The 12098-nt window shown below is 49.0% G+C and overlaps 1 protein-coding gene across 3 annotated transcripts in view; it reads right to left on the reverse strand.

Moving 5' to 3' along the window:
• Positions 1-12098, reverse strand: part of FBLN5 (fibulin 5) — a 79124-nt gene that overhangs the window by 18637 nt on the left and 48389 nt on the right. For all 3 annotated transcript variants that reach the window (XM_025391380.1, XM_025391379.1, XM_025391378.1), the window contains 3 exons: positions 8680-8802; positions 4904-5020; positions 892-1011 (listed from right to left, as the gene is read on the reverse strand). In XM_025391380.1, the coding sequence (XP_025247165.1) occupies positions 892-1011; positions 4904-5020; positions 8680-8802 (360 nt within the window). The remainder of the gene's footprint in view (positions 1-891; positions 1012-4903; positions 5021-8679; positions 8803-12098) is intronic.

Consider the following 12098-nt stretch of genomic DNA (forward strand, 5'->3'; position numbering starts at 1 on the left):
GAAAGGGAAAGAGAGAGAAAGAAAGAAAACGAGTTGTGTGTGGTTCTATGTGGGATGCTACAGAGATAAATATGAGTAAGAGGTGGTCCCTATTCTCAAGGAGTTTACAATCCAGTAATATTTTTCTAACTAAGAAAATAAATTGAACTTTCTAGGGGAAAAAAAGAGGGAGTTAATAAGAAAATTATAATAGAGTCCATAAACTAGCATGGGCAGAAAATCATATTTCCTTGGGCTTGGAAGGAATTTATAAAAGGTCAACTAACCTATCACATCTATGTTCTCACAACAAATTATTATGATTTCATTCATTCAACATTCAATCATTTATCCATTGATTCAAGAACTATTTTTTTTTTTTTTTTTTGCATGTTCCCTGGGTGCCAGGCCTGGAGTGAGGCACTGATTATTTCAGAAGTTCACAGAGCATGTGTGCTTCCATACATGATCTCATTCATTCAATGTTCCCCCCAACCCTGCCCGAAAAGATATGCTATTATTCCTGGGTCACTGTCCTCTGTAAGTACTTTCTGTGATATCGCCAAGACTTGAGTCGGTGCTGGGTGAGGACAGACAGCTCTCAAACCAACATGCCAAATCGGGTGACTCCTCTCCCTCGTCAACCCTACCTCTGTCCCAGAAGGTAGCCCCATTGATTTTTGCGTCAAGGGTCAGACGACAAGGAAAATGAGACTCCACATCACCTTTCGGGAAGTGACTCATCTCTGTTCTGTGTGATTGTGACCCCACTGCCCTGGAGGATGTCCCAAACTAGACATGTGTCCAGGAAACGAGAGGAAACACCTATGAAGGAAGCCCTTGCCCTTCAACCCCCAACTCTTGCCCAGGCCCCAAGTACAGGTGGAAGTTTCCAATGCCAAAGCCCATTACCACTGCAATGAACACCGTCTTCCTCAAGTTCATATCCTGGGTCACAGCGGCAGACGAAAGAGCCGTAGGTGTTGACGCAGGTTTGCACACAGGGGTTCTCGGTGGCACACTCATTCACATCTGTGGAAAGCCAAGGCACATTGCTGACTGTCCTCCCAACAGAACAGCCACAATAACTAGGCAGAAAAAGCACCAGCAACTTAATCTACCACTACTAGGAGACCAGAGTCGCAGGTACCAAGGCTCTCCATCCAGGACCTTTGGGAGCATGATCTCAGATCTGAAAGTGTTCACTTAAGGACCAGGGCCTCCAGCCACATGTCCCTTCTGGGGTCAAAAGTCAGGCAAGGTGGAAACCATATGTATACACATGATATAAACATATACGCATATACACCTGCTAGTAAGTCTATGCTCCAACACCCCCCGCCAGGAATTTCCAGGCAACACCTGCTCCTTCCTATCACCTGTTACATTTCGTCCATGAACTCCCCTCACCCTCACTGACTTGGAAGTTTCAGGTTAACAAATAACCATGATGATTCTAATAATATATTTATTATGCATAAATAACTTTGCTCATTAGGAAAGGATCTTACACTCACTTAATCCTTACAATGAGGACCATTGCCCCACTTTAGAGGTTAAGTAGGTTAAGGAGAAGACCACCAAAGGACACAAGGAGTAATGGGAAATCTATTATCTTGAGTGTGGTGGTGGTGGTTTCATGCAGGTACACGTATGTCAAAACTAATAGAATCATGGTGCGGTTTATTATACACTGATTATGCATCAATAAGATTGTTTAAGCATTTTTCAGGCACAGTGGCTCATGCCTGTAATCTCAGCACTTTGAGGCAGGTGGATCGCTTGAGCCCAGGAGTTTGAGACCAGCCTGGGCAACATAATGGGACTCCATCTCTTCAAAAAGATTAAAAAATTAGCCAGGTGTTGTGGCACATGCCTGAGGTCCCAGCTACCCAGGAGGCTGAGGAAGGAGAATCACTTGAGCCTGGGAGATTGAGGCTGCAGTGAGCTGAGATCATGGTACTGTACTCCAGCCTGGGTGACAGAGTGAGACCCTGTCTCGGAAAAAAAAAAAAAGTATAGCCAGGGTGCAGTGGCTCACACCTGCAATCCCAGCACTTTGGGAGACCAAGGCAGGTGGATTACCTGAGGTCAGGCATTCGAGAACAGCCTGACCAACATGGTGAAGTCCCGACTCTACTAAAAGAATACAAAAAAATTAGCCAGGCATGGTAATAGGTGCCTGTAATCCCAGCTACTCGGGAGGCTGAGACAAGGGAATCGCTTGAACCCCAGAGGCAGATGTTGCAGTGAGCTGAGATCATGCTACTGCACTCCAACCTGGTAGACAGAGCTAGACTGTCTCAAAACACACACACACACACACATACACACACACACACACATACACACACACACACACACACAATTGCTTTTGAAGATTGACAGGTGTACCCAAGTCCACTAGCTAACAAGGACACAATGGGAACTGGAACGTGAGTCAGGGGCCTTTCCATAAAAACCAAGATTCATTCTGCACAGCTCATGGTGCGGGGAGGGCAGGGAAGAGCCCCTTTCCCACTGGCGCTGGCGGACCCACGGTAAGTACCATCCCACAATGCTCCATACACCAATGGCCAAAGTTCCAGCTGAGAGATTTTCTATCCTCCTATCCTCTTTCCAAGTCCAGGTAAACCTCTTAGGCCTCTGAAAAGAGATGTCAGTGTTTTCAGAGCTAAAAGCCTTCACGGTGAGCAGCTTGAGAGGCTTTTCTTAAAAGGGGAGGCGAATCCCATGGCCACAAAGTTCCTGCCTCCTGGCATCTCTGGAGCTCTCAGGGAGAAAACAGATAAATAAATGAACAGCTCTAGAGAGAGGGTCAAGCAAGACACCGGCCCCCACCGGTGCCCGTGGGAGGTTGGGGTTTCCTCACTGGGGACAGGACGGGGTAGGAAAATGTCCACTGTGCTAAGCCACTGAGTGCAAGTTCAGACAGGACAGTGCTGGCAAGTGTTAGGGCTGGTGGCCTCAGCCTCTGGCCAGGCGCTGGCCACTCAGAGATGAATGAACTCATTCCACCCCCTCACCGCTCTCAGCTGCTTCTGAGAGCAGGGCGATCAAAATGATTCTGCCCACCTGGGGTTCTCACTGCCCTTTCCTGCCAGCCCTTTCCAAATGCCCTTCTGAATCTGCTGAGGGCACACAGGGCCCCACTCCAACCTGCTGGACAAGAAGTCTGGGTTCCTGGTTTTACTCTTAGCTCTGCTACCACTTGGCTGCATGACTTTGGCCAAGCTGCTTAACCTTTTTGAGCCTTGATTTCCTCTTCAGTAAAGCAGAGCCACAAACACCTGCCTGTTGACCTCACGAGGCTATTTATTATTAGAGCTCAGTGAGATGAACAGGCGTGATAATGCTCTGAGTGTGCAAAGCACTCTCCCACATACGAAGAGTCAGGATTGCAAAAGCTCACTGGAGTATGCGACACCCTGTGCTGCCCATCAGCCCTGCTGATGCAGCATCCCAGTGGCCAAGTGCCCACACCCAGGCCTGGGTGCCGGGCCTGCTGCTTTATTGTGCTGTGGACTTGGCACTGCCAGGTGTATTATCTGCTTTTTCTCACACACCTGTCCCTCAGAGACCTGAAGGACACAGGTGCCTTTTGGATTGAGCATGGCTATGCCTCAGGAGGTACTGGGTGCACTGTGCCAGCCTGTGGCCAGTACCTCCAATCTCAGGCCTTGGCACAGAGCAGCCTGCATCTGCCCTAAGCCGCTTATCGCAGCAGCAAGGGAGCCAGGCACCCGCTCCTGCTCCAGTGGGAAGGAAGGGCCCTTGTTTATCCGCTTCCTCAACCTCCCGGCCTGGCGACTACTCTCAGAAGAAAATGACCTCTTTTGGTGTGAGGAACACAGTCCAGACTTCTTGGAACAATTAGCAGAACGAGCTTTGGAGGAGAGACTTAGAAAGAATCCAGGATCAAACTCTTTAACACTGATGCCTTCCTGTTTACTGATGATTTAGCTACAATTAAAGTAAAGGAGACATAATATCCTCCAAATTCGATGGCCAGGAGCCTGCCAGCCAGAACTCCAAGGGTGAATGAAACAAGGAAATGGGCCTTGCAAAACCTGAGGTCTCCAGACAAAGACCTCATTCTGTGTCGCAGCACTGCCTCCAACTCCAACCTGGGCCAAGCAGCTGCCAGGGGCTGGAGGCCTGGGCCGGGAGCTGGAAGTTGAGGGGGAAGCCGGGGGCCAAAGCAGGATTTGCGCTAATTCCTTGGGTCTTAAGTCCCCCGTTCACTTCCTGAGCAGAAGAAACCTTCAGATGGAAACCACAATAGGCATGCAACTTGTTTTTCTTACTTATCAGTATTTCAAGTGATCATGTGAAAGCCAAAAAATGCCTTTGTTTCAGTCCGGTTTTGTGGGGGCATGCTGAGTAGCAGGGGACGTTACCACCACCACTAGACCCTTTGCTAAGGAACAGGCCGTCCTGGCACAGGTTGGAGGGAAAAGTGTAATGAGAGGCCTCAGAATTGCCCACGACACCACTGCCTAGCATGGATGTGTTTATTTTATGATTCATGGAGGGTCAGGGACCCTGACCAACCCTCCTCAGACCTCAGAAACTGAACTTAGGCTATAGGACATGGAACCAAATTTCTGATTAGGCCAGAAATCCAGCAAGGCTACTTCTGGATAGTAGACACAGAAAAGAAGCAAATCCATGAAACTGTACACTCCCAGCCGGTGGAGGATTGGGGTCCTACCCTCAGCCATATTCAGAGCACTTTTTGAGATGCTTCGCATAGCAAGGTTCGGGTCTCGGGTTTCTGCAGCAATGGGGATAGGTGGGCAGTGACAAGGAATGGGAGTACACCGTAGCAGCAGTGTTTCCCACAAACATAAGCTGCCAGGGGCTGAAGAAGGCTGCAGCTAGTGTCTCACATCGTGTCCAAGTTATCATGCACGTCACATACCTTGGCAAGACCTTCCATCCTCATTGAGGGTAAAACCAGGATTGCATGTACAAGAATAGGATCCAGGAACATTTGCACAGAGCTGCTGGCAGTAACCATAGCGACATTCATCAATGTCTGGAAACAGAAATGCATGCAAAGTGAGACAGGTCTCCATCTCACTCAATGATGCCCCCACTAGTGTGGCATGATTGCCTAGCTCTTCCCAAACAGGATCACGAAGGGAAGCAAAGGGGAACAAGAGCCAAGACAGTGCTTACTGAGTGTCATGGATGGTGATGCTGTCTCGATTACAAGGCTCAGTCTCCCCACAATCTTTCTCCTCCTCAACCCATCTCAGTCCCATAAATACCTGAACCTATCCTAAAAGTTGCAGAAGAAATTTCTGCTTTGAGTGGGATGTTGGGCAAGATGAGCTCTCCAATTTTACCCAGCTCTAAGATTCAACACTAAGGTTTGTCCAAGATGGGCTCTCCAATTTTTCCCAGCTCTCAGATTTGAGATTACCCAGCTCTTAAGATTTATCCAAAGTTAAGATTCAACTAGAAGATTCCATATAGAGGCTCCACTACCCGGGAAGGGTCCAGTCTGCTTAACATGTAAGAAGAATCCATAGCATCACTCCAATAGGCTCCTTGCCAGCTCCATGAACAATGAATATGTCCAGCTGTCAGGAACAAGAGCCAGTTAGGCTTGGACGACCTGGGCAGCATGACCCTGGAGACCCATGAATCTAGTAATATGAGGATGCTGGAGTTCACCCTGGATCTCCTCCTTGCACCAGAGTGAACATAAAACTCTGGATAAACACACCTCTTCCAAGCCATAGCTGGCCTTGCCAGGGAAAGTGGCGGCACTGTGGGTGAATGGATCCTTTGAGCAGAGCTGGGCAATGTGACCTCCCTGTAACATGTATCCATCAATGGGGAGCCTGACGTCATTGGGAAAGCACTTCTCAACACCCCAAGCTGATGTGATGATGGGCTGGAGAATTCATTCCTGTGGGGTAAGGGTAGTGAATGAAATCACCAGCCTCCTGGCAGACTCTGAGATGGCACCAGTACAGGCTCCTGCTGTGACCAGTTGATCTGACTGTAGCTGGAACTGGTCCTTATCCCCACCTCCCCCAGTCTCACCAGGTTTCCTCCCTGGTCCCCCCGTTCCTTTGGAACCAGGGGCCATCCAGGACTCTGGAGGCCGGCTTAGAGCCTCAGTCCTTGGGCCTGGTTTCCACCTACTGCCAGGAAGGACTCCACCTCCGAGACCCATTTTGATCCCTTACCTATTGTTTAGCCCTTCTCAGATTCTGTGCCCTGTCCTGTGATTCTGTTTTGTCTCTAAGTCCCGGCTACTTCTAACCTGGCCCATTGCACTGCCCCTGAGTGCAGGGCAGCTATTGCACAGAAGGTCCATTGGCTGTACAGTGGCTGGCCCTGACTTCTTCCCAGAGTGCAGCTGGGCACATCACCAAGGCCAGGCAGGCAGCAGGGGCTGGAGAGGGTACCCTTCACTGGGGGTACCTTGGAGAAAAGGCAGCCCCCCCGACCCCTCATTTTTCTGCAAAAGCAGCATCTCCAGTGGTACACAGAACAGACAGTGTGTGGCTATGGAACTTGCATTTTGAAAGGGAAAGGCGAGTTTAGCCAGGGGAGGGCAGGAGTTCAGCCATAACTGGGAGAAGTCTTCCTTTCAGATGTGAATGTGAGTGGCTGGGCCACATGGTACCATGCTAGGCATCTATGAGCATCCTTCCCAAAGCTCCATGCTCCCGGGACGAGAACCCTCCCAGGCAGAGGAATGTCCGAGTTGCTGGCACCCCTCACATCAGAGGGTTTCTGTAACAGGGCTGCTATATCCCGGTCTCCCCCACCACTCCAGCGCCCCTTGTGGTGGGAAAAAAAAAACTAGACTGAGACACAGGAGACTTGGAAGTTTGACCCAACTCGCTTTAACTTTGTCTAAAATGTTCCTTCTCTTTGAGTCTCAGTCTGCGATGCTATAAAAGTTGGATGACATAATATTCGACATCCTTTCCAGCTCTGAAATTCGACATATTAAGTTCCTGTACAAATAACTCTCTCTCACTGATCTGCTTATGTTCAAATAAGTAGCATCAACTTTTCCATTATAGCAGAGGTTGGTTTGAATGCACAGCAACTGTCATATTCACAGACGCCCACGTGCAAGCCTGGAAAGGAGAATCAAGCCAATCTAGGCCTCAAGGATGCTTCGGACGGGGCTTGAGGGCAGACCTACTCAGCCTCAATCAAGAAACTTGGAAAGAGGTAGCTTTCCTTTGTTTCCATGATTTTGTTTGGATCTGTTTCTCAACTCCTCCAGGACTGACTTTCAGGCAACAGAACGGTGTCTTAGAGAATTCAAACTGGCAGGGCTTTTCTAGAAAACACAGCATAGAAATCACACCCTAGAATTAGAAATTGAAGTGACAGCTACAGTTTGCTACGAATTCATTCACTTGGCTAAACCCAAAACTAGAAGGGAAAAAAGGAAAATAACCTTCCAGTAAAAATAAACAGAAAGATCAGATAGCAGATGCCAACTGCAAAGGCAGTTCTCCACTGGTGACGACTGACTTCTCAGGAGTAAAAGGCTAAGGCCATCGCCCGTGGGGTGGGTGTGGTCATCGGGGGGAAGGGCAAAGACAGGGTGTTGGAAGGAACTGATGTAAGATCAGGATTTACTGATCCACATTCAAGACTTGCCACTTTTCTGTGACTAAGCGAAAGTGTTCCCTTCTCTTAGCATTATTTCTAACTAAAGCAAAATAATCCTCACCTCTGTCACTTCCTGGCCTGGATATAAACTTCGTGAAGACAGGAAGAAAGTTGAGGTAAAATCAAACTTAAAAAATATATCCAAAACTATAGCCCTTAAAAAATATATCTGAGGCTGGGCACGGTGGCTGATGCCTGTAATCTCAGCACTTTGGGAGGCTGACGCCTGTAATCTCCACACTGTGGGAGGCTGAGGCAGGCAGATCATTTGAGCCCAGGAGTTCAAGACCAGCCTGGCCAACATGGCAAAACCCTGTTTCTACAAAAAATACAAATATTAGCTGGGCATGGTGACACACGCCTGTAATACCAGCTACTCAGGAGGCTGAGGCAGGAGAATCACTTGAACCCAGGAGGTGGAGATTGCAGTGAGCCAAGATCGTGCCACTGCACTCTAGCCCAGGCAACAGAGGGAGACTCCATACCAAAAAAAAAAAAAAAAAAAAAAAAAACCCAGAAAGAAAAACACTCAAGGCCATGCGTGGTGGCTTACACCTGTAATCTCAGCACTTTTGAGGCGGGCAGATGACTTGAGCCCAGGAGTTCAAGACCAGCCTGGCCAACATGGCGAAAGCCCCATTTGTACAAAAAGTACAAAACGTATCTGGGCATGGTGGCACATGCCTATGATTCCAGCTACTCAGGAGGCTGAGACAGGAGAATCGCTTGAACCCAGGAGACAGAGGTTGCAGTGAGCCGCAATTGCGCCATTGCACTCCAGCCTGGGTGACAGAGTGAGACTATGTCTCAAAAATAAATACATACATTCAAAAACCATAATGATGACAAGATGGCGATGATGGCAACTGATTTTCAAGGGTGGGGTTACACATGTAAGTTCAATAGCCTTCCACCCCTCCCACCCTTCCTGGCAAAGAAAAGCTTACTACCCTTAGGCAGCCAGCTATGCCCACACCTCACAATGCCCCTGGCAACTGTTAACTTCCAGGAGTCCCTGTGACCCCCCCAGAGAGCTGTTACCTAAGCACTGGCCTTCCAGAAGCCAATATCCATCGGTGCAGGAGCAGGTGTACCCGCCCTCAGTGTTGATGCAGATCTGGGTGGGGTTGCACTGGTGGGAATCCGTTGCACACTCGTCCACATCTGTAACACAAGACATAGGTCAAAGAATGTCACCCACATCCATCTAGAGCCCTGGAGCCACCAGGGGTGCCAGTGGCTTGCTTGTCTTGGCCGGGAGGCAGTTGATAAGGTTGCTAGGTTACACCCAAGGAGGTGGCAGCACCTCCCTGATGGGCACCTCTAGGAGACACTAACCTCTAATGAGGGCTGAGCTAGCCTGCTCACCAGAAATCCACAAAGGGAAATGCCAAGAAGGGAACACATATCCTCAGGCACCCTTCTGCCATCCTATGCCATTGCTCCCTGAAGGTGCATCACCTTGACAATAACCATTACTTGATTTAGAAAGCCATTTTGTATTAGGCTTATTCATTCATATGTTAAACAGGGGTCTGCTGCATACCTACTGTGTGCACAGGACTGTGATAAACACCACTGAGAACAAAACAGAAGTAAAGGAAATGTCCCCAGCCAGGCACGGTGGCTCACGCCTGTAATCCCAGCACTTTGGGAGGCTGAGATGGGTGGATCACCTGGGCTCAGAAGTTCAAGATGAGCTCAGGCATCATGGTGAAACCCCGTCTCTACTAAAAATTTTAAAACTAGCTGGGCCTGGTGGCATGCGCCTGTAGTCCCAGGTACTCGGGAGACTGAGCTGGGAGGATCACTTGAGCCCAGGAGGTGGAGGTTGCAGTGAGCCGAGATTGCACGACGGCACTCCAACCTGGGAGACAGAGTGAGACCCTGTCTCAAAAAAAAAAAAAAAGTTCGCTGCCAACAGAAGCTGGCAGTTCAGTTTCTTAATGGTATTTACTCATGAAAATCTTTCAGTCTGAAGCTCTCCAGTCTTCCCTCCACTCCACAGTTCCTGGGGCTAATCTTTGTCTGTCCTCTGCTCACAGCAAGTCTCTCTAGGCTGCTCTAGAGCCCACTACCATCTGTCTGGTGGCATGAAGATACCTGTATCCATGTCGGTCCCTTCTCCTTAACTTAGAGCTTCAGAGCACAGATATCAAGCCATACTCATGGCCATTCCCAAGTCATCTGGCACAGACACTTTACACAGTCAGTGTTCAAAACTGTTGAAACTGAAACATCCTCCTCTCCTTTCTTCCCTGCACGGCACTTTAGGGGAGAGCGCCCAAGATCCTGAAATGGACCTCCTGATGCCACGCTCTCACTTTGACCTAAAGAAAGAGACTTTTCACTAAACATTCACACACTAATTTACTCCACAAGGATCCATGGTGCCTCCTGGATCTGCCTGGCCCCGCGGACCCCAACACCTTTCCTCCTTGTCAGCCCTGCCTTCACCAGCACCTTGGTGGGTTGCCTGCCCTCCCCCTTCATTCCTGCATCAGGGTTTGCTCATCTACACCCTTTCTCCACCTTCACCGAATGGACCATCGTGCAGTCAGAAGTAATACTGAAAGCTTCAATTCTCTGAGCCTGTGTTATGTGCCTGACACCTACCTTGTTACTTGTATTTACTCTCACATCACCCTGTGAGGTGGGCTCACAATCCCCATTTTACAGATGGGAAAACTGAGTGGAAAGAGCTAATAAGCAGCATGCCAAGAGCTGAGTCCAGGCCTCCCTGCCTGCCTGACTCCAAGTCTACTCCATGCAGGTCTGACAGAGGTCATACCACCCAGGACCAGGCAGATTCGGTGGCGGGGAGCTGGCAGACTGGGCTGAGGAGGGAGGACTGAGCTTTTGTTCCTTTTTACTGACCCCACTCCCATGCTGTCTGCCTCCCAACACTGCAGACTGCAGACTTGATCATCATCTATTCAGTTGGCTTCTTTGAATACGTACGGTGGGGACGGGGGTGTCTAAGACCCAAAAGTGTAAGCTCCTTGAGGACAAGGGCCTCGTGTAGCATGGGGCTTTGTTCAGTAAAACATTCAACTGGGTGAGCAGTGGTCCCTCTGGTTCAGGGGATATGACCACAAATCCACCATCCACCTGCAGCAGCCCCACACTAACAACCCTGATCAGTCCCCACCCTACCCCAAAACGACAGCTGTCTGGGAATCCCATGAAACCGGCTTTCCCTCCTCTAAACATGAACAACCTCCAAGAACCTGGTGCCAAGATGACGGTGGCCTCCACTCCACCCTGATGTTCAGCATGTGCAGCCTCAGCGAAAAAGACTCAGCCCTGTTCTCAGCTGTGAGGACTCCAGCCTCCCCTTTGCCTCCCTCCCACCCAGCTCTGCCCACCCAGCATAGCCTCCCAGGGGAGCTGGTGAATAATGCTTGGCCAGAAGCCGCTCCTGCTCAAACCCACAGTGAAGTCTATGACAATAAATAGTGCCACTATCGACTGGTGCATATTTACATTTTCCCAGCAGGGAGTGATGGATGGCAATTGTGTCCTGGGAACAACACTGCCTTAGGAATTTCTGTTCTTTTTCCTGACTTGAGGGGAATGAAGGGTGAGGGTGACCAACACAGGAGAAGAATCACTGGAGGGGCTTGGTGGCGGCAAGTTCCCAAGCCTCTGTGCTTGTGTAATTTGCGTCCCACACAATGTGCCTGCCAAGTCCTACAGAGAGAAACCAGACACAATCAAGTAGGCCAGGCTGGACTCAGAAGTGCACAAAGGACCCCATCGTGGGCATGTGTGCGAAGTATTCAGGCCGAGAACCAAAATCCTTGAAGTTCACTCTTTTAAAAATTCCAGCACTTTTACTGAACTAAAGAATTAACTCAGCCAGGCGCAGTGGCTCATGCCTGTAATCGCAGCACTTTGGGAGGCCAAGGTGGGTGGATTGCTTGAGTCCAGGAGTTTGAGACCAGCCTGGGCAACATGGCAAAACCCTGTTTCTACTAAAAATACAAAAAATTAGTCGGGTATGGTGGCGCACACCTGTAGTCCCAGCTACTCAGGAAGCTGAGGTGGGAGGATCACCTGAGCCCAGGAAGTTGAGCCTACGGTGAGCCAAGATTGCACCACTGATCTCCAGCCTAGGCAACAGAGCAAGACCCCATCTCAAAAAAAAAAAAAAAAAAAAAAAAAAAAGGAATTAACTCAGTTATATGACACTTTTGTTTATATAGATTTTAAAATTAAAATTTTAACTTTCACTAACTTTAATGAATTGTCAATAGAAACTATATTTTGAGAAGTCAATAAGTCCTTTTATATCCTCAAAACACACCTGGTGTCATGCTGCATCCCTGGTAAATGTTCAATAACTATTGAATGAATGAACACATGAACGGCAAACATCAATCCCTCGCAGCCCCCAGAAAGCTTTTTCCAGCCAACTAGCTGACAAGCCCATCTGGGCGTGTGTACTTTAAAAACAG

This window comes from Theropithecus gelada, chromosome 7b, assembly GCF_003255815.1.
Source record: "Theropithecus gelada isolate Dixy chromosome 7b, Tgel_1.0, whole genome shotgun sequence".
Taxonomy (NCBI): Eukaryota; Metazoa; Chordata; class Mammalia; order Primates; family Cercopithecidae; genus Theropithecus; species Theropithecus gelada.